Raw genomic sequence first — 20,618 nt, forward strand, 5'->3', positions numbered from 1 at the left:
TATAATAGTTCAGGCTTACTGGTGTTCAAATCCCAACAACTCCACCTGAAGCCACTTGCTCAACTTCTCTGAGTCCCATAGCTTCATGGGAATAGCAGGTGTCTCTAAGGACTGCCATGAGGATGAACATGACATGCATCAGTTAGGAAGGACTGGTCTATGCTCAGTAACAAGCAGCTCCCAAACTCCCATAGCACTCAGCACCTAAGGTTTGCTTCTCATTCACACTGGTCATTCTGGAGGAGGGAAAATGTTAAGAATCATGCACTGGCTTGTGTAGTAGTCCTTCTTTATCCACAGTTTTCTCTCCGTGGTTTGTTACCCAGTCAACCAAGGTCTGAAAATATCAGGTGGAAATTCTGGGAATAAACAATTTATAAGTTTAAAATTGTGTACCATTCTGAATAGCATAATGCAATCTGGCACTGTCCTTCTTCATCACACCTGGACATGAATCACCCCTTTGTCCATCATATCCATGCTGTGAACACTCCCCACCTGTTAGTCACTTAGTAGCGATCCAAGTTACTAGATCAATTATGGTGTGACAGTACTAGTGTTCAAGTAACCCTTATTTTATTTAATAATGACTCTAAAGCACAAAAGTAGTGATGCTGGCAACTCAGATATACCAGAGAAGCCATAAAGTGCTTTCTTTAATTGAAAAGGTGTGTATGTATAGGAAAAAAAACATAGTATATATAGGGTTTGGTACTATCCATGGTTTCAGGCATCCACTAGGGATCTTGGAATATATTTCCCATGGATAAGAAGGGGACCATTGCACCCTTCCCTTTGGAAAAGGCTGGTGGGATCTCTGCTCATATTTCATTGGCCAAAGCAAGTCACATGGTCACCTTCAGGGTCAATGGGGTGAAAAATATGCTTGTCCCCTAGGGATCAGAACCAGCTATTGTTACAATAATGTCTGGTATGTTCAATGATGACCTCCATGCCTGGTAACCGTGGGTGCTCAGTAAATGGGCACTACTATAGGAAGCCTTAGGAGCTGCAATAGCTAATGCTCCAAATCATGCCTTGTGAATACATAAAGGGAGACCCTCAGCTGTGGAGCTTGTCCACCACCCTTCCCCCTTCTTCTCGGTTGGAGAAATATAACAGCAGCCATTTCCAAAGAAGGGTTTATTGACATTTGGGGCCCCAGCAGTGAGTGCTAGAGGCTCCTGAGGCCTAGGGCCAGGCCTGCAAGACAGAGCCCATTGCTTAGGAGGCAGCCCAGATTGCAAAGGGAGGACAGGCCATGGTAGTGGAAGAATTTTTGGCGGAGGGCACTGTACTTGGGGTCCTGCTCCCGCAGCTGGCGGTAGGGGTCGGGGCCCTGGTGGCGGCCTGGCACCTCCCCACCCAGGCCCTGCTTCTTCTCCATGGTCTGCAGGGCCCACATGGCAGCTGTGGTTCGGGGTTCCAGCCAACGGGCGTTGATAGTGGCAAGCGTGAGGCTCAGGAACAGCAGGCAGAGCTGGAGAGGTAGCAGGAGGAGAAGGTGAGCCATGCCTGGGAGGCAGAAGGGGCCCTCCAGAGGGTCCTTCTGAATCTTCAAAGTTCAGCAGGGGATGGGGGACAGCACAGGGTCAAAGCCAGGCCTCCCACTCCTTTCCCAAATCCAGACTAGGGGCCCCAACCAGAGCTCCAGCTTACACCCTGAAACTGGAAGGAAAAGCTCCATATCACCATCTCCTCTATGCCCCTAAAACCTTTTGAGCCTTCCCTCTTCTGACAGACTGGAAGTTTCCAAAACACAGCCTTGTCTCCTCTTCTCCCCTGTTCCCACAAACTGAGGATACCTTGGAGCAGAACCTCTTTTTTCAAATTAGGACAAAGCACAATTACTGTCCCCTCATTCCCCCAAAACAGAGAGCCTAAGACAGGGCCTGTCACTTCTGTGGATCCAGGCCAGACCCCAGAAACTGATATTGGACCCACAGGGAGTGAATAAAAAGTCCTTAAAGTTCTGGTTACCCATAATCCTCTCCTGTCTATGGGATTATTCTTGAAACCCCCGTCAGGCTTTACCTGCCCACATCTGAGGAACATAATGGGGCCAGAGGGAGGGCAGGATAGAGAAATATGAGGTGCATGTGGGGGGAGTGGGGGGTGGGGGTGGGTGAATGCAGACAACTGTACTTGAACAACAATAATTTTTTTTAAAGAGAAATATGAGATGCAGAAATGGTCCCTTGCCTGGTGGCTGGGAAAATGTGTGAATGGGGGTGGGGGGGCTGTAAATTCCCAACCAGGCTAGTTTTTAAACAATGAACTGGGGTCAGTGCCCCAGCCCAGCTGAGTCACTACAGCTTGGCAGCAGACCCAACCAGAGGGAGGAGAGGGAGCAACAGCCAGCTGAGAGGTACTGGGTGACAGACAGGGCTGCTGGGAATGGTTGTGCAGGCTGCACACTGCTCGAGGGTAGCCAGAGCCCAGCTTTGTATCCACAGGGAAGAAGGGGCAAGTTTTTGTTTGTTTCTTTAATCCTCACAAAGGTGTAGCAGTAGGTGCTCAGCGGGGTCCTGAGAATGAGTCTTCAGAGGGTAATGAAGCCCAAGTCTGCATACCTGGCTGGCCTCCCAGAATGTGACTTGAGCCCAAGTGTGTTGTGGAACCAAGATGCAGAAGTTGACGAAGGCACAGCCCATGGAGATGTGAAAATAGAAAGGGAAGAGTTTGCTCTGCACGAGACCAAAGGTATGTCGGGGAAGGCCTCGGAAAAGCAGGAAGCCTGTGGGGTGCAGGGGACACACACCTGTTAGCCTGCTAGGATTCTCCAGATTTCCCTCTCCTTCCTGTCCCCACCCTGAGTATCCATGATGTCCAGACGGAGGGTCCCTACCTGAGATGAAGGTCACCCACAGCTGCATACCCCAGGCCCCAGACAAGACCAGTAGATGGACCACCTTAGTCAGGCTTCCTGGGTTCCCGCCTTCCTCCATCTTGCACGCCTGGGAAGGAGGCACAGGGTAGCTCAGTGCTTTACTACAGGGTACATAGCCTTCAGACCCTGTGGGCTTGCGCAAGGCCAACCCAGCAGATAGTCAGGGTCAGCAGACCAAGAATGGGGGTGGGGAAGACTCAGCAGTCCAGCAACAACCCCCGACTCCATCTCTGGCTAAGCGTCAGCCCTCAAGATCTCAGGCTCTCTGGACCCCAACATCCATTCCACCTCTGACATCCCCAAATTTCGGCCCCAGGACCTCAAGCTCGTAGCCCTAGATCTTCAGCGATCACCTCAGTGACCCCCAAATATCACTTTGGGGTCTCATTTCTAACAGCAAAGACTCCAGTTCCCATAGCAAGATCTCAGATATCGCTATGAAGATCCCCAAAGTACTCCTCGAGACTCCATTTAATCCCGAGAAACCCCCAAATCTTATCTCGAAGACATCGACCCCACCGGTAGAAATCAGGACCTCAAACCGCAACACTCAGAAGTCCGAGACCAGAGACCCTGGAGCTGGATCTCTGGAGCCAGGCGGGCAGGGCTGGTTACCTTACCCCTGCGGACCTCCTCCACTACTTCTCCTCATGGGACCAAGAGCTCGTCCCGCCTCCCAACTATACCTGAGGCCAATCCAATCGTAATCTGCCGCCTCCTGTACCGCCCTATTGGATACGTTTAGCAGAAACCAGACTAAACTCCCGCCCCCTCACCAGAATTTTACCCAATTACACGGCGGCTCCTAAGATCTGCGGAAGAGGAAAGGCGCCAATGAGTTGCATCGGAGGGGGCGGAGCTAAAAGCCAGCCCCACCCCTCTCTATGACTACCTCCGGGCTCAGCGTGGTTTAAGGGGATGGTGTCCCACAGGATCAAATTTTAGCGTCACAGCTGGGGACAGGCTTCGCGGTCCTTGATGGGAGAGCTTGAGCAGGTGGTATGTGGTAGGTGGGGATGGAAAGGAGTCGGGAGCCGGACGGGTGCGGGATTCACAGCCCCGGGAGGCGGGGCCCTGGCTAATGACCCCGCCCCCACTCCCAAGAATTCTCCCAGGAGGGGCTTCGTGAGGAACAACTGATGTGGGAGGCGGAGAGGGAGGGGTGCTCGACTGGGCATCTGCCGGCACTTGGCACTCAGAAAGTGTCTTCCCTTTACCCCTCCAATCATCTCAGGGCTCCTATGGTCCCCAGGTCCCAAATTCTCAGCGTGACGTTCAAGAACATACACTGAGTTTCCCACTTGTGTATGTTAGACACTGGTATGGATTAATTTACTTAATCACAGCAACTCAATAATGTGGTAGTTTGACATCCCATTTTCATAGGGGGGAACACTGAGGCAGGGAAAGGTTCAGTAACTCCTCTGACATCACACAGCTGGGAAGGGGCAGAGCTAGGACTTGAACCCAAGCCCTCCACCTGGAGGGTCTCCAGTGCCTCTTGAAAAAGTAGTCTAGAGCATTTAAGGCAGAACAATAATAACTCCTTTGTCACAGGATAGGTATGAAGAACCAAAGAGTGCTGAGGGTGGTGCCCAGCATTCAGTGAGGTGCTCAGAAAATATAAGCTTAAAAAAGGGTTAAGGAAACTTTTACAGAGGAAATGCTGAGTGGGAGTTTTGAAAGGTATGTAGGAATCTTCTAGGAGGACCGGGCAGAGGAAGGACACCAGGGGGTCAGCAAGGGTAGAACAGAAATGCCTAGAGCATGGTCTTTCTGGCTGAGTGTGACCAAGGGCAGGATGCCCTTCACTGGAAGTTTTTCCAGAGTCCTGCCCCAGGTGACTCTGTGCCAGCCCTGACTACACTGAAAGTGCAGGTAGGGGGCTGTGGATATGAAATACAGAGTTGACTTCTTTCCTGTTTCCAGCCTCACCTACTATGGGCCCGGACCCCAATTTAGCTACTTTATTGACTAGATACGCCCTGCCTCTCCTGTTGATACACTATGGCTCCCATTTACCTGGGGAGCCAGGTCTTAACTCCCCTGCTTGACTTTCAATGCCTTGCTTAAGCCTCCCTCTGGGACTCTGTCTCCAACCTGAATTTATGATCATAGAGCACATGGTTCCACACCTCCAAGCTTTTGCACATGCTGTTTCCTACTGGGAAAGCTCTTCCTGTTGGGCCCAATGTTAAGATCTTTTCTTTTTTAAAGATTTTATTTATTTACTTAGAGAGAGGGGAAGGGAGGGAGAAAGAAAAGAAGAAAATCATCGACGTCTGAGAGATACATTTATCGGTTGCCTCTTGCATGTCCCCAGTGGGGACCTGGCCTGCAACCCTGGCATGTGCCCTTATTGGGAATCGAACCAGTGACCTTTTGGTTTGCAGGCCAGCACTGAATCCACTGAGTCACAATAGCTAGGGCAAGATCTTTTTTCTTTTAGACCCTTCTGAGGCCTCACTTTCTCCTGTGGGGTCTTCTGGGTCTTTCTCACTGCCCAGCGCAACCCCTGGGGCTGGGACCATCTTTCATCCTGCTCCTACCGTGGCTAGAGGCTCTGTATTAAGGAGGCCTCTCTGGGGTGTCAGGGAGGGTCTGGGAGTGTCAGGACATTGGGGCTTGTCTCAGTGCAGCCCCCTGTCCTCCCTACTCAAAGCGACCCTCTTCTGGCCGGCATATCCCGGGACCCTGACTACTCTGTGCCCTGCTACTGCTCATCTCCCTCGTCCTCCAACTTTTATTTGCTTGCTAACGGGAAGTGTGACAACTACTGGGGTTCGTTGAGGGGCTGCTCCAGGGCTGGGGAGCTGGGAGGGGCTGGAGGTGCTCTGGGCTAGCCCTCAGGGAGTGTTCACTCACCTACCCACAGGTTCTTCCCTGGACAAGACCTTGGACTGTACAACTCACTGGTCCAGAAGCCCAGAACTAGAGACCTTGGGGCCAGCAGCTTCAGAGAACACAGTGACGAGTATAGACTGGAAGCGAGGGAGGGACTCAGGGCCTCGGTCGAATGGGTATCCCCCCTTGCCCAACTCAGACTCCTTGCAGGAGCACTGTAATGACCAGGAACTGGTGAAGAAGCGTCAGAGCATCACTAAGGTCACCCCCACCTGGGAAACCCCTTCCTGCTGCACTGCAATCTATTGCTGTGGGGCCCAGGGAGGGGGTTTGGAGGCAGGGTGGTCCTCCTCAAGAACCCTCCCACCATGTGTCTTCAGCACCCAGAACACCTCCCAGCACTCAGCAGGCCTGCAATGAAAGTGTATTAATGGATGAGGGAATGAATGAAATGGATATGGGATTGTGTGTCTTACTGGAGTCTAGTCTGTATTGTCTCTGGGTATAACTGCCTGTGTGTTTGTGTCTGGTTATATACTGGAAACAAGTGTGAGTGAGTGCCCTGGGTCTTATGACTTAGAGTGCATGGCTGTGCCCAGGGTTGTGACCATGTGGCTGTGGTTGTCGTGGAATTAGGCACGATTATGTATGACTGCTATCGGTGCTGCCTGCAGACATTGTCAATGTCATTTGCCCCTAAGGAGGAGGGCCATTTCCTGATCCCAGGCCAGAGACAGGGCTTTGCATGTGTGTGCTGTCAGGGGCAGCCCAGAGGCACACACATGCAGGATACAAGCCACATAAATGCACTTCTGAGCATGCATGGGCCAGAGAGGAATGCACACATGTGCCTCAAGGCAGCTTTGCCTGCACTCAGGGTGTGGGACCCAACTCATTTCCAAACCCCCCACACTGGGTTAGGGTGAGCAAGGAGGCAGTCCTGGGATGAATTTCTACTGTCCTCATATTCCCCTACCCTAGAAGCCGTTGGAGACCAACTCTGCCAAAGTCAAAGGTGAGAACCCTTCCTCCCAACAAGACTGTGTGTGGGAGATCTGCTGGTTCTGACTTTTACCCTCTGCTCCGTCCTTTGTGGAATCCTGCCATTGCCACCCACTCAGTCCTGCCTCAGCATCAGCTGACTCTTGCCCCTGACCCTACCTTCCATCCCTGTCTCTGACCTTGACCCTTACTGTTGCCTTTACCCACAGCCTTGGTCAATGCCTGCTCCTGACCTTGTCCCCTGACTTTACCCCTACCCTGAGCCTCTAACCACTACCCTGACCTTGCCCCTGACCCCACCCTTCCCAGCCTGGCTGACCGATAACTCTGCTCACAGTTAAGTCCACCATGATTCCTGACACGCAGAAGCTCCTGAGATGCGAACTGGAGGCACTCAAGAACCAGCTACAGGCCCAGACCAAGGTTAGCTTCCTGAGCCAGCCCTGCCCCCAGCAATCTCTCCCTATCTTCTGTCTCCCTTCCTCCTCCAGGCAGGACCTCTTCCCCAACAGGCTTTCGAGTTCCTAAATCACTCAGTGACCATGTTGGAGAAGGAGAGCTGCCTGCAGCAAATCAAGATCCAACAGCTTGAAGGTGAGGATTGGCCTAGGGTCAAGGTCAGGCTAGAGGCTGTCAGGGTCAGCTGGGTCAGAGTGAGAGAAGTGGGTGAGTCTGAGTTCAGGGTCAGGATCCCGCCACGCTAAGGCAAGGTGTGTTCAAAGCTGAGCTTGGTTTGTTTTGGCCTTAGTCAAGTTCCCACTCTCTCTGTAGAAGTCCTGTGCCCCACGAGTCGGCAGAAAGAGAAGGATGGAAACAAGTGGAACACGGAGCAGGGACAGCAAGAGCTGTATGGGGCCCTGGCAGAAGGCCTGGAGGGGCTGCAGAAGACCCTGCGGGACAGTGAGGAGGTGCAGCAGGCCCGTACTACCCGCTGCCTGCAGCTGCTGGCCCAGGAGATCCGAGACAGGTGGGTGTTGCCAGAGAGGGAGCCTGAACTCTGTGGGAGGGAAGGCAGGCTGGCCAGAATGGGGGAAAGGGGAGAGGCCTGAGTAAGAGGGATGGATGGCTTGGGGCACAAGAGGAAGGGGTGATGGGGTAAGACAGGAGGCAGTGTGTTGGGGGGTGGGGGAGATGGGGAGGCCAGAAGGCAGGGAGGACAGGAAGCCGGAGGTGGAATGAGAGGGAGCCCAGGGGAGCAAGAAGCTGAGAGATGGGGAGGTTGAAGGGGGCAGAGTCTGGGGATATGGGAGGACAGGAGGGCAGAAGGTGGGGAGATGGAGGCAATGGGAGGCTGAGGGAATTGGAGGCTAGAGGTTAGGAGGAGAGGACTGGGGGCTAGTGGGGGAGGTGGGGGAATAGAAGTTGGAGAGGAAAGGTGAGTGGGCAGGTGGGGGGGCGGAGCCTATGGGGATGAGTGATTGAACAGATGGGAACATGGAAGATGGAGGAGGCAGGTGGACAAATTGGGAGGCCAGGAGGCCAGGGGCCGGGCAAGGGCTGTAGGTCTAGGCTGCACTACCCCCTCAGCAAGAAATTCCTGTGGGAGGAGCTGGAGCTGGTTCGGGAGGAGGTGACCTTCATCTATCAGAAGCTCCGTGAGTGCCTGCAGCCCACAGCTGGGGGTGGGGGATGGGGGGTTGTCCTTCTGTTGTCTGGCCCCCCTGAGTTCCCTCCCCTCACAGAGGCACAGGAGGAGGAGATCACTGAGAACTTGGTGAACATCCAGAAGATGCAGAAGACCCAGGTGAAGTGCCGTAAGGTGAGAGGGGAGGACAAGGGACCCCACGGGAGTTGGGGTATGGGGATCTCTGCCGGCCCAGCCTTCATCATTGGACTCGACCAGAAAGCCTGGGCCCAAATCTCAGCTCTGCTACTTACTGCTGTGTGACTGTGGGCAAGTTTCTTCACCTCTCTGGGGCCTTGGTTTCCTCATGTGTGTAGTGGGTATAACAACACATCCCTACCTGAAGAAGCAGCTGCACGAACTCTTAGGCCCTTTGAAGGCAGCCTGACACATAATAAGTGCCATGTAATGATCACCTTACACCATCGTTACTATTACTGCTGCTCTTCTCTCATCGCCCCCACCCTTCTCTGGGCCCTAGGTCTTGACCAAGATGAAACAGCAGGGGTATGAGACATCCAACTGGCTGGAGACAGAGGAGATGCCATCAGGAGGCAATGGTTCTTGGAGGGGTGACCTCCAGAAGGAGCTGAGTGACATATGGTGATGCCCAGCTCCCACTCTGACCTATGACCCCTGACCCTTATCTGCCCTGCCTGCCCTGCTACCAATCTGATCAAGCAGTGACCACCAAACCTGGAAATCATCTGAGTTTAGATGTCCATCCCCAACCAGGACTCCCTTCTGCCACTGCCACCCCCAACAGCACCCCTACCCCAGCATCAAGCAGTCCAGAGTCACCTGGGCTTCCCAGCTCCCCATCTTCCTGCAGGTCTGCTGTGCACATGCTGCAGAACTCTTTTGATGGCCTCACCATTTCCTCGGGGGTCCGCCCCAGGGCTGCGAGCCTCAGGGGTGAGGGGGGCTGAGCTGTGCTTCAGGGTTGGGGGGAGTCATTCTTCAACTTTACCCATGGAGGTCATGTTCAAAGGCCATATTTGTGTGTGTTTTTTTAAGATTTTATTTATTTGTAGAGAGAAGGGAAGGGAGGGAGAAAGAGGGAGAGAAATGTCAGTGTGTGGTTGCTTCTCCCACACTCCCCACTGGGGACCTCACCCTCAACCCAGGCAGGTGCCCTGACTGGGAATCAAACCAGTGACCCTTTGGCTCACAGGCTGGTACTCAATCCACTGAGCCATACCAGCCAGGGCCATATTTGCCTTTGTTTTTATTTTTTTAATTTAATCTTTATTGTATTTTTTCCATTACCATTTAATCCCCTTAAACCCCTCTCCCCCCTCCATATTTGGAGGTCACATCTGTTGGGTTTTAATTTGGGGTCACATTAAAAAGTCTCTGGAGATTTCACCCAAGGGTCACTCATGGTCACCAGGGTCTTTTTTAAGGATCATTGGAGTAAAATTCAAGGGTCATTGAGGTCATACTTTGGTGTCACGTTGAGTTACATTCAAAGGACGTGATCAAGGGACACTGACCCATATGCAGAGGTTTTTCAGGGGTCACATTCGGGATTGATGCATGGAGAGTCAGAATAGCACCTGTTCCTCCTGCAGGCTACAAGGAACACCGATGCCTGAGCCCTCCACACCCCTCCTGGGACTCGGACTCAGACTCAGACCAGGACCCTTCCCAGCCCCCGTTCAGCAAAAGCCACTCCTTCCCACCAGGTGTGTATCCTCCCCTGCTCCACCCGCCCCTGCCCTTCCAGGCCAGCCCTGGAATCCCACAGTAGGGACCCTCCCAGCTCCCAACCCTGGGCTCCTCCCACCAGCCCTGGGGTCCCCTGGACCAGACCTGGCCCTTACTCATTTTCTTTCCCACAGCCTGAGCAGCAGGGGCTGCTCTCCCCGGAGACCCCACCAGAGAGAAAATAAACTAGCAGAGACCCTCCTCCACCTGTGGACTGTTGTACCTGCTGCTTCTTGTGCCTGAGAGTGACCCACCCCCATTTACTCCCCAGTATTGGGGAGAGACAGGAGACCCCAGCTTGTTTGGGATGTGTGGGCCTAGGGTCAGGGGACTGTGTGAAGCCAGATTAGTATAGGACAGGTCAGAGGTTGGTCTGTCCAGATATGAGTGGCCAGACAGGCTGTTTCACACTGCTGCCCCTACTGCCTAAATGGGAAAACTGAGGCCCAAAGAGAGAGCTTGGTGACCCAGGGTCACACTCTGATACTCCGCCCTCTTCACCCTCAGCACCTCCCCTCACCCGGAGTCCACCCTCTCAACCTCCAGCCTTCATTTTCCCCATCTGTTCTTACATGCCCCGCCCCAAAGAACATCCGAGGCCCCTCCTCGTATCATGATAATAACCATTGCGAGGCCCCGCCCACATCATCATTCAAATAAGACTTCCCAAAGGCCCCGCCCCTCGTTCCTCCACGGAGTCTGCGCGGCGAGGAGTCGGATCAGACCGACTGCATCTTCATTTGTACCTCCGCCTGCCCGCTGGGCTAGCCGTCCGTCTGTCCGTTGTGCCGTGCTGGTGACGTCTAGGCGGAACCCGAGCTCAGGCAGCAGCACCCTTGACCCGGTGAGGGGGAGGGGCTTGAAGCACCCCCCCTGTACCCTCTCTTGAGAGCTTCCACCCTTGGTTTGTCCGGCCCGGGTTCGGATCCAGTTGGTCAGGTCCCCTGCGGGTCCGCGTGGAGAGGGGGAGGGGAGCTGGAGCTTGGGGACTGGGCTAGGGGAGAGGAGCATGGGGAGGGGACCCCGGGCTTGACAAGCCAAGCGGTGGTGGTGAGTGTGACCAGGACTGTACTGTTGTCATTATGTGTCAGTGTGTGGTTGTGTAACTGTCATTATGTGCCTGTATAGCTGTGATTGTGTGGCTTCTGGAGTGTCTGTGTGGTGCGTGTGTGTGCTTGTCTCCTGTGGCTGTCATTGTGTGGCTGTCATCGTGGGTATCACTGATGTTATATGTGTGTGGCTGTGTCGTTGTAATGGCTATCATTGTGATTGTGTGACTGTCTTGGTATCTGTGGTTGTGTGTATGACTGTCATCGTGTGGCTGTTCTTGTGTGTTCCTTCTGCCTGTGTGGGAGAGAGCCATTTTTGCATTCTAGTGTGTGGCTGTGATCATGTGTCTTTCTTGTGTGGCTGTGTGTGAATCCATCATGGTCCATGTATGTGCCCCTGTGTGACCATGTGATTGTGGTAGTGGATAGCACTGTGTCTCCGTGTGGCTCTCCTATGGCTGTCAGTGTGGATGTGAACTGTTAATATGTGTAGTTGTCACTGAATGCCTTGTAATTGGGGGTGTGACACTATGACTGGTCCTGTGACCCCCCCTTGTGTGTGGTGACTCTCTTTTTGATGTTACTCTTAAGTGTGTTAGCAGCCCTGAGTCCACATCCCTGAGGGGTGCGGGCTCTTGTGGGGCTGTGTGTGGAGCTGTGAGGTATGTGGAGGACTTCCTGTTGTGTCCCTGTGGCTGTGTGTTAGGTGGGGGTTTGGGGAATTGTTTGATCTGTGTGGGTGTCTGTGACAGGCTGTGTGCATACTGTGCCATGTGTGTGTACGAGTATGCAGTTAAGTGTGTGGTGGGTGTTGGGCACCTGTCTGAAAGAGGGGGCCTGCCTTGTTCACCTCAAGGCTGGCACCCAGCACAGTACCTGGAATGCAGCAGGCACTTACTTGGTCCATGTTGGTGAGACGGATGAATGCTGGGCCAAGGTCAAGGGTGGCGGGATTGGGATGGAAGCTGTGGCTGAGTTGTGTGTTCTGGGGGTGCCAGTGCGAGTGACTGTGTCTTTGGGAGAGTGAGGGGGCTGTGGCCAGGTAGACATCTGGGACCTCTAGCGACCCTCACCCCACATGTCACACTGAAGAGCAAGCCTTGTGGATGGAGCACTGGACCCAGAGTGCCTGCCCTCACCTGTCTGCGCCTCAGTTTCCACATCTGTGCAATGGGGGTGACCGTCACTGCCCTGCTGGCTTCCAGGAGCGGCTCTGAGTCCATGGGCGTGGTGGCCGCCTGTGGGAAGCCATAGCGCTCTTTCACAGGTGAGGCCAGGCTGGGAGAATGGGTCATGCACTTGTGACTCCGTTAGCCCTTCAGTGTTGGGGGTAGGGGGGCGTACATGGTGAGCAGATGGCCCCTAATGACACAGGGAGGCATATGGGCTGAAAGAAGGTAGAGAGGGAGAGGCAGCTGAGAGAGGAGGGCCTGGCCATCAGCCACAAACCATAGGGACAGGAGAAAGGCCCTTGTGGGCCATGGAGGGAGTGGCTCGGGGGAGGGGCCTGACAGGGGTGGGGACATGGAGCATGGGGTTTTCTGTAAAGCATGTGGGGAAAGAGGATGGGGTCCCCTAAAAACTGATGAGGGATAAGGACCCTTCTAAATGGATTCTCCTCCATGGGGAGCTGTCCCCATTAAGCTGGAGAATTCTCTTCTACAGGCCAAGGGGAGGGGTCCTGCTTGGTAGGGAGGAGAGTCCCTCCTAAAAGGTGTGGGGTCAGAATCTCCTATGTAGGTTGTAGGGGGTGAAAACCACTAGAGGATCTCTTTCTGGGGTCCCCACCCTGCCCTGCAATAGCCTGGGCTGAGCAGGTCGTGTCAGGGGAGGCTAGTGTCTCCCATGGGCAGGGGCAGGGTTTAAGACCTGGGTATGCAGAGGCATGGCCAAAGGACTCTACAGGGTCCAGTTACCCCTGCTCCCCCTGGGCCCCACCCTGGCCACTCCACTCCCTCCCCACCTCCACAGGCTGGGCCTTCACCATGGCGGGAGGGAGACCTCAGCTGAAGAGGAGTTTCTCCATCATTCCCTGCTTTGTCTTCGTAGAGGTGAGGAGCCCAGTACCTTGTTCAGATCCTCAGTGGGGAGAGGGTGTGCCTGTCTTCCTCTCCCCCCCTACCCAACCGCAGCCTCCCTCATCCTTGCCAGGTCCCTACCTAAACCCATTTTTCCATCGTCCTGACTCCAGTCCTGTCCTCTCTCTCCCTGATCTCTCACTCCCTGTCTCTGAGGGATGAGAGCACAGTTCCCTTTCTCTTGAGATGTGAGTATAAGCTTGGGCTCAGAAGTGGCACTCAGGGTTCCAATCCCGCTGTTCCCAACCTTACTTTGGGACTCTGGGCATGTCACATATCCTCCTAAGCCTCAGTTTCTGCTTCTGTCAAACAGGCATACTTAGAAGGTAATATGTATTCATTCACAGAAGAGGTTTAGCATGACACCATGCCCACAGTAAGGGTTATACCTGCAGTAGCTGCTCGTCCTACTAGTAGTGTTGATTCTTTTTCCCTGGTGCTGTCACTCCATCCAGACTCGTTTCTCTGGATCTCTCTCTCTGGTCAGATCTCAGGCATGTCGTCACTCTCTTGCCCCAACCTCATTTCCTCTCTCCTTGTCTTACTATTCTACTGTATTCTACTGTTCAAGTCCCTTCTCCTTCTCTTTCTTCTCCTCTCCTCTCCTCTCCTCTCCTCTCCTCTCCTCTCCTCTCCTCTCGATTCTATCTCCATTTCCATCTCTTGCTGTGTGTCTCCCAGGCCTTGACACTTCTCTGGCCCCATTCCCCACCTCTCTGTCACTTTTACTCCATTTATCTCCCTCAGTCTTGATCACTCCCCTCCACTCTGTCTCTCTCCATGTCTGTGTGTGTGTGTGTGTCCACATCCCCAGCTCAGGCCTGACCTTCTCTCCTTTCTCTGTCTCTCTCCGTCTTTCTCTCCATCCTGGCTGGGCGGCAGTCGGTGCTGCTGGGTGTGGTGGTCCTGCTCGCTTACCGCCTGGAGTTCACAGACACCTTTCCTGTGCACACCCAGGGCTTCTTCTGCTATGACAGTACTTACGCCAAGCCCTATCCAGGGCCTGAGGCTGCCAGCCGAGCACCTCCTGCACTTATCTATGCTCTGGTCACCGCTGGGCCCACCCTCACGGTGAGATTGGGGGTAGCCTTGGTGGACTGTGGGAGAACCTCCTAGGAGGCAGAAAGATCAGGGGGAGGTGGGTAGGAGGCTGGGCTTGAAGGCCAGGAAGACCCTGTTTTGGTCTCGCCCACAGATCTTGCTGGGGGAGCTGGCACGTGCCTTTTTCCCCGCACCACCCTCAGCCATCCCCATCATTGGGGAGAGCACCATTGTGTCTGGGGCCTGCTGCCGCTTCAGCCCCCCGCTGAGAAGGCTGGTCCGCTTCCTGGGTGAGTGACAGGGCTAGGGTTCAGCCATGCAAAGGGATATGGTCCAGGCTCAGCCACAGTCAGGATTCCAGAGGGAAAAGGGCCTAGAATTGTTATGATGGTGCCTTCAGGGGCAAAAAGGGACTTGGACTCAGGCCACGCGTGATGGTTTTAGGGACATGGATGGGGCCTAAGTAACAATGGCATCTGTAAGATGAGGGCCCCAAATTGCCACAAGGAGAATCTCAGTTGGAAAAGGGGGACACAGGTGTAGGCCAAACACCATGGGAAATGAGACCTCAGCTACACTTTAAATGTACTCCCAGACACAGGGGGTCGCCATGAGGTAGGGGAGGGGGCACAGCTCACCCATAATGTTGGGCCAGAGGTCTAGCTCTGGCTTATTGGTGATCCAGAGGAAACGTGAGTAACTCAGTAATAGCGAGTCCAGGGCAGGTATAAAGAGGACCAGAAATGCCATCAGGGTGGTCTTAGGAGGTCCCAGGCATGGGTCCACTACTGATGTAATGCTGTTGAGGGGTCCCAGCCCAGGTACAACAGGGTTGCAGGCCAGGGCCCATTTCTGACATAGAGGTAACCTCAGAGGGACAGAAGCAAGAGGCCCACAGTACTATCTTGGTAGCCCAGCTATAGTGGGGTACAGCATTAAGGGGAGTCCCAGGTGCTGTAATGGTGGTCACAGGAACAAGGAGACAGGGGCCCAAATGAGTCATAAGGGGGCTCACAAAAGGAGGGTCATTGCGGCATCCCGGAAATGAACCCCCTTTTCCACTCCATCCTCAGGGGTCTACTCTTTCGGCCTCTTCACCACGACCATCTTCGCCAACGCGGGGCAGGTGGTGACCGGCAACCCTACACCACACTTCCTGTCCGTGTGCCGCCCCAATTACACGGCTCTGGGCTGCCTGCCTCCCTCACCGGACCGGCCAGGGCCTGACCGCTTTGTCACCGACCAGGGTGCCTGTGCTGGCAGCCCCAGCCTGGTGGCCGCGGCGCGCCGCGCCTTCCCCTGCAAGGACGCTGCCCTTTGCGCCTACGCGGTTACCTACACAGCGGTGAGCCCCAAAATGGGAGCCGCTGCAGTGGAGCTTGGGGACCTCGCGGGGCAGCCTGCAGGCAGGAGGCCACTTGGGCTGGAGCCTCCTCTTCCTCCGGGATGAGTCCACACCCCTGGTGCTGTTGCTCCTCCCATAAGGCGGAGTCTGCCCAGAAGGAACTCTGACTTCTCCCCTTAGACCCTGGTCATTCTTACCCCTTCCCTCCAGTCTGAGTCTACCGCTGTCCTAGACTGCGTCTTTTGGTATCTGGCCCTTCCTCCTGACCCAGTAATGCCACGCCCAGTGCAGGCTGTTGGCTCTGCCCTGTGGGGTCAAGACACTGTGTCTGGAGACTAGTCATGTCCCCAGGATGCCACAGGTTCTGGATATTGGCTGGGAGAATGGGCGGATCGGCTTTCCTGGAGCTCTCAAGCCCCGCCCCCCGCCCCCGGACTTTACTGACTTTATTGTTTTGATCACACCCATGGCTTGTCTCTGCTAGGATTTCCTGACTTAGCCTTGCTTTTCCCTGGTAACACCCCATGTTGCTTGGACTCTTTTTTTTCTGGAATTTGGGTGTCAGTTTCTATTCCAGGCAGTGGTGCCCTCGAGTTTGGGGATTCCACTTCCTGGAGCTCCTGGACCTGCCCCTTGGGCCCCCGACTCCTCCCTCTGGTTCTGCAGCCACACTCTAGCCCAGCAAAGGCCTTTCCCCAGCTGTGACTGGTTTCTGGGAGGCACTGCCCCCGAGAATTCCACTGCTCTTTGGAGATCTGGCCACACCCCCAACCCAATAAGGGCCCACTGGGAGTCCCTGACTCCATCCCCTGAACTCTTGTCCTCTAGCTCTGTTCCCTGGAGCCTCTGACCACATCCTCCAGCTACAACGCTGATCTTGGGGATTCTGGTCATGCCCCCTACCCCCAAATGCGGTGGACACTTAGGTTCCACAACGGCACTGCCTGTGTACTCTGACTGGTCTCTGGTTCCCACAGATGTATGTGACACTGGTGTTCCGGGTGAAGGGCTCCCGTCTTGTCAAACCGTCGCTCTGCCTGGCTTTACTGTGCCCCGCCTTCCTGGTGGGTGTGGTCCGCGTGGCGGAGTACCGTAACCACTGGTCGGATGTGCTGGCCGGCTTCCTGACTGGGGCGGCCATTGCCACCTTTCTGGTGAGCCCCCTTGGCACCCATTCTGGCATGGTAGACCCTCCACCAGGTCTCTCTGGCCCCAGAGGGAGGGCTGCATGGTTGTGAAGGGTGTGAACTTTGCGATCTCGACAAGATCTTTAACATTACCTTATCTGCATATTCGTCTGTAAAATGTGATAACAGGACCTGGATCAGGGTGATGATGCAAGTGAGGTACTAGTTTTGAGTGCAGCATTTAAAGGGGTGCTAAAACACTCCCTAATTCAGATAAGTAATGTTTTAATGAAACTTTTTAACAATCAAGTTAATGCAAAAATATCAAAAATTTAAATAAAGGCAGGATCAGATCCTGCCCTGGCACAACTTGGCCTTACTTGCATCCTCCTAGTTCTAGCCAAGTGGAATAAATAATAATAGCTACTTAGTTACGTGAAAAGGACAAGGTAAATACCATGAAACTGTTAGTTGTCTTTGAAAACCTGAGCTTCGGTTTCCTTATCTGAAAAATGGGGATGGTATTTATACCACTCTTGTCTGATGAGCGTCAACTTGCTTCTCTCCCTCTATCCCAGGTCACCTGCGTAGTGCACAACTTCCAGAGCCGGCCACCCTCCAGCCGAAGGCTCTCCCCCTGGGAGGGCCTGAGCCAAGCCCCTACCGTGGACAGCCCCCTCGAAAAGTTAAGTGTAGCCCAGGTAAGGGGGGCCGGGGACTGTTCCCGGCTGGAGAGGGTGGTGGGTGGAGGGGGACTAAGGAGGCAGGGAGTCAGGCAAGAAGGAGGGGAGGTGTCTCAGGACATTGGGGGATGACTCATCTCAGTGGAGATAAAACCTGGGGGACAGTTCCACAGAAAGGTGTGCCCCACCTCTTCTTGCCAAGAGGGCATGGATAATCCTGAGAATCTGGTTGTCTTTTCCATTGGGCTCTCTGCCCAGTGACCCCCTTATGTTGTGGTTGGTGGGTCCCAGGGTACTGCTAGCCCCATCCTTCTGCCTCTTTGTCTCAGGAACCCGAGGCCTGCAGGCCGCATTCGACACCGGCACGGCTCACCCCATCCAGTGAGTGTCGAGGGAATGGGGGTGGGGTAAATGGGGGGACTTCCAGGTGGTGGTCACTGCCTGAGATCTTACCTCCCCCCAAGCTTTCTAACTCCCTGATCTCTGATCCCCAGAGCCGCAGAACTGCGCCCGCCGTGGCCACCTGATCCCAAGCTGCGTGTCCTCCAGGGCTCCAGCCATGTGTTCGTCACCCCGTGTGCCCCGCCCTCGGTTGAGATCTGAGCCAACGCCCCTGCCACTGCCCCTGCCCCTGCCAGCACCACCCACCAGCCAGGGCCCCTCACCCTCCTCTCCTGGGCCTGGGGGGCCAGGTGGGGGTGGTGGACGTGGCCGGAAACTGCTGCTGCCCACACCCCTGCTGCGGGACCTGTATACCCTTAGTGGACTCTATCCCTCCCCCTTCCACCGGGACAACTTCAGTCCTTACCTGTTTGCTAGCCGTGACCACCTGCTGTGAAGCCCACCCACCCACCCAGAATCTGCCCAGTTCTCATTTATCCCCTGCCACACGTGTGTGTGCGTGCACCATGTGAGTGCCAAAGCCCCCGTCTCCAAACCAGCCAGGCCCAGATATCAGAGGATGGCTGGAAGGACATTTGGGGGACTCCCTGCCTCTCTTGCCTTCTGGGACATCCAAGTGGGCATAAGTGGGAGGTGGGCCCTTGCCACCTATAATTGCTCTTTTAAGGGCCAAATCCTGACCCCATTGGCTATTGCCCAGCCAATGGGAGCCTCCAGTTCTTTGAATTCTAACCAACAGGAGTTTACTCCAGCCAATAGGAGACTCCTCCTCACTTAGTATCCTCAGGCAAGAGGGCAACTACAGCCAGTGTTCAGCAAATGAACAACCAATAGGAGTCCTTGGTTTTCAGAATTTCTAGGGTGGGTGGGTATGATTCCAGCCAATGGGGGACCGCCCATGTCTAAGTATGTGCAAAATTGAGGAGGGAGTTGGGGTCATTCTTTGTAACCAGGTACTCTCTCCTCAGGATCAGAATTTAGCCAGAGGATGGGGGGCAGGCTCCCCCATGGCAGGATCCTTGGGGCACCCCTTCCCCTCTCAGTCCCTCCACCATGTGCACCCTGTCACCCAGTCCCTCTTAACTCCCTACCGATGCAGGGCGTGTCCAGTTCAGAGGTTTTGTTCAGGGTGCTGTTTCCCTTTGCCTGTGCCCAGGTTACCCCAAACCCTTCTGCTACATATTAGGGCTGTGGCAAAGGACTTTTTTTTTTCTCGGAACCCACCCCTGTTCTTCACACTGCCCCCATGCCTCAGCCTCATGTAAATGTGCCATCTTGGGGTCATGGGTGGAGCAGAGAGGGCTTTCCCATCCCCGAGGGCAGCCAAAGGCAGTGGGCAGAGGAGACACCAACTCCCTTTCCTGCCCCTCCTCATCACCTTTAATAAAGACCTGTTTGTAACAGAAGTTTGGCCATATGCCTTCCTTCCCTGCGTGTTGGAGTGTGGAGGACTTTAACTGTGGGTCTAGGTGTGAGTGTATTGTTACAGTGTTTCTGAGGGCCATTGTGGAAGAAAAGCAGTGTCAGGCTGTGAGCCAGCAACTTGGGTTTAAAGTTTGGCCTCAGGGAAGTTAATTAACCTCTCTGTGTCCACGTTTCTTCATGTGAAATGCAGACCCACAGTGAGGGCCTCACATGACTGTCTTCCCCAGGCAGCTGGCCTGTTTCTGACCATGGCCAGGGTGCAGAGGGCACAGCGAATGGGGTGAGGGGACTTTGAGGGTCCTGATAGTGAAGGGGGGTGCAGAGGACAGTAGGAATGTCAAAGTCAAACCCCTAGATGCATAGATGAAAGCAGGGGTTCTAGTGTGAGGTTGTGCTGAGGACCCAGCAGAGACCAGGGAGAGCAGGTGGGGCAAGGAGCCACAGACACATCCACCACGGCTTTGAGGGGCTTCAGGCTGTTCAGGGCATGAAGTCATCCAGGGACCAGGGAAAGGGAGGCTGCTTTTCTTCTCTCATTCATCCCTTCAGCAAACACTGAGGAACACCTACCGTGTACCAGGTGCCGTGTAGTCAGACACAGGGACTTGTAGCAGTTAACAGAACAGACACAACCTCATGGCTTCATGGAGTTCACGTTCTAATATGTAAGAGACAAACAAGCTACATAAGCTTTATACAGAACCACAGTTCCAAATTTCAAAAGGGTCTGAAAACCTAAAATATTTTTCATAACTCTGTGGCAATTACCTGACCTGAACTGACATGGTTATTATGGCTTTTATTTATTTAACTTGATGTGAATATTCTTATGTTTCATTGAAAATGAAGTGTTTGATTTTGAGATATCCCAGACCCCTACCAGGGGTATTATGAAACATAGTATTTACCATAATAACTTTCAAAAATCTAAAATATTCTGATTGCCAAACCTTAGGACAGATTTAGATCTGAGATTGGAATCTCTGACATGTTAGATATTGATAAGTGATAAGGAGACAACTCGGGCTAAAGAAGACTCTGGCACAACTGTGGGATGAAGACAGTTTGCAATTTAAAGTGGGTGGTCAGGAAAGTTCTTTCTGAGGAGAGGATACTGGGGATGTGGTGTGAAGGAAAGGAGGGAAGAAGCTATTAAAATACCAGGGAGAGCAGGAGGAGCATCCCAGGCGGCAGGAAGAGGAAGCGTGATGGCCCTGAGGTGGGAGTGCGCCTGCTACGTTCAGGGAACAGCGTGGAGACCTGTGTGGCTGGTGCGGAATGAATGACGGGGGGATGAGGGGCCTGATTGTGGACCACAGGGCATGAGATGGGAGTACGAAAGGGCTGAAAGTGGAGAAGGGACAGATTATGGAGCCCCCTGCTTCACTGACCCTAGCT

The 20,618-nt window shown here is 54.1% G+C and overlaps 3 protein-coding genes across 17 annotated transcripts; 2 read left to right on the forward strand and 1 right to left on the reverse strand.

Moving 5' to 3' along the window:
* Positions 1-1,125: 1,125 nt before the first annotated feature.
* On the reverse strand, positions 1,126-3,718 carry TMEM205 (transmembrane protein 205). Of its 4 annotated transcripts, none has more exons than XM_028520259.2 (4): positions 3,678-3,718; positions 2,849-2,957; positions 2,574-2,737; positions 1,126-1,480 (listed from the first exon to the last, which is right to left on the reverse strand). In XM_028520259.2, exons 2-4 carry the CDS (start codon positions 2,946-2,948, stop codon positions 1,175-1,177), a joined length of 570 nt encoding a protein of 189 aa, XP_028376060.1. In that variant the 5' UTR covers positions 2,949-2,957; positions 3,678-3,718; the 3' UTR covers positions 1,126-1,174. The 4 variants fall into 4 exon arrangements, with proteins under 4 accessions (XP_028376060.1, XP_028376062.1, XP_035890266.1 ...); XM_028520261.2 differs by lacking the exon at positions 3,678-3,718 and adding an exon at positions 3,511-3,555; XM_036034373.1 differs by lacking the exon at positions 3,678-3,718 and adding an exon at positions 3,405-3,528.
* Positions 3,665-10,794, forward strand: CCDC159 (coiled-coil domain containing 159). 7 transcript variants are annotated; one of them, XM_036034369.1, is made up of 13 exons: positions 3,665-3,896; positions 5,553-5,671; positions 5,766-5,995; positions 6,716-6,749; positions 7,074-7,159; positions 7,249-7,330; positions 7,508-7,703; positions 8,264-8,331; positions 8,419-8,495; positions 8,842-8,963; positions 9,193-9,275; positions 9,935-10,048; positions 10,205-10,276. In XM_036034369.1, exons 1-13 carry the CDS (start codon positions 3,892-3,894, stop codon positions 10,207-10,209), a joined length of 1,221 nt encoding a protein of 406 aa, XP_035890262.1. In that variant the 5' UTR covers positions 3,665-3,891; the 3' UTR covers positions 10,210-10,276. The 7 variants fall into 7 exon arrangements, with proteins under 7 accessions (XP_035890262.1, XP_035890261.1, XP_035890263.1 ...); XM_036034368.1 differs by lacking the exon at positions 9,193-9,275 and having other exon boundaries at positions 10,205-10,794; XM_036034370.1 differs by lacking the exons at positions 5,553-5,671; positions 9,193-9,275 and having other exon boundaries at positions 10,205-10,794.
* Positions 10,752-19,201, forward strand: PLPPR2 (phospholipid phosphatase related 2). Of its 6 annotated transcripts, none has more exons than XM_028521855.2 (10): positions 10,752-10,914; positions 12,212-12,386; positions 13,091-13,170; positions 14,080-14,268; positions 14,393-14,528; positions 15,312-15,583; positions 16,561-16,737; positions 17,289-17,411; positions 17,723-17,774; positions 17,888-19,201. In XM_028521855.2, the coding sequence occupies exons 3-10, from the start codon at positions 13,105-13,107 to the stop codon at positions 18,229-18,231; spliced, it is 1,359 nt and encodes a 452-aa protein (XP_028377656.1). In that variant the 5' UTR covers positions 10,752-10,914; positions 12,212-12,386; positions 13,091-13,104; the 3' UTR covers positions 18,232-19,201. The 6 variants fall into 6 exon arrangements, with proteins under 6 accessions (XP_028377656.1, XP_028377659.1, XP_035890258.1 ...); XM_028521858.2 differs by having other exon boundaries at positions 17,289-17,395; XM_036034365.1 differs by lacking the exon at positions 10,752-10,914 and adding an exon at positions 10,951-10,974.
* Positions 19,202-20,618: the final 1,417 nt, after the last annotated feature.

This window comes from Phyllostomus discolor, chromosome 8 (assembly GCF_004126475.2).
Source record: "Phyllostomus discolor isolate MPI-MPIP mPhyDis1 chromosome 8, mPhyDis1.pri.v3, whole genome shotgun sequence".
Lineage (NCBI taxonomy): Eukaryota > Metazoa > Chordata > Mammalia > Chiroptera > Phyllostomidae > Phyllostomus > Phyllostomus discolor.

What these genes read in the sequence shown, in the direction of transcription:
- TMEM205 (XM_028520259.2), bottom strand. Translation starts at nt 2,948, where the DNA reads ATGGAGGAAGGCGGGAACCCAGGAAGCCTGACTAAGGTGGTCCATCTA. An exon ending in GTGGGTGACCTTCATCTCAG is followed by an intron (nt 2,738 to 2,848) that starts GTAGGGACCCTC and finishes TGCACCCCACAG; the next exon opens with GCTTCCTGCTTTTCCGAGGC. An exon ending in CATTCTGGGAGGCCAGCCAG is followed by an intron (nt 1,481 to 2,573) that starts GTATGCAGACTT and finishes CTACCTCTCCAG; the next exon opens with CTCTGCCTGCTGTTCCTGAG.
- CCDC159 (XM_036034368.1), top strand. An exon ending in CAAGATCCAACAGCTTGAAG is followed by an intron (nt 7,331 to 7,507) that starts GTGAGGATTGGC and finishes CTCTCTCTGTAG; the next exon opens with AAGTCCTGTGCCCCACGAGT. An exon ending in GCCCAGGAGATCCGAGACAG is followed by an intron (nt 7,704 to 8,263) that starts GTGGGTGTTGCC and finishes CTACCCCCTCAG; the next exon opens with CAAGAAATTCCTGTGGGAGG.
- PLPPR2 (XM_028521855.2), top strand. Translation starts at nt 13,105, where the DNA reads ATGGCGGGAGGGAGACCTCAGCTGAAGAGGAGTTTCTCCATCATTCCC. An exon ending in CGGCCATTGCCACCTTTCTG is followed by an intron (nt 16,738 to 17,288) that starts GTGAGCCCCCTT and finishes CCTCTATCCCAG; the next exon opens with GTCACCTGCGTAGTGCACAA. An exon ending in AAAAGTTAAGTGTAGCCCAG is followed by an intron (nt 17,412 to 17,722) that starts GTAAGGGGGGCC and finishes TCTTTGTCTCAG; the next exon opens with GAACCCGAGGCCTGCAGGCC.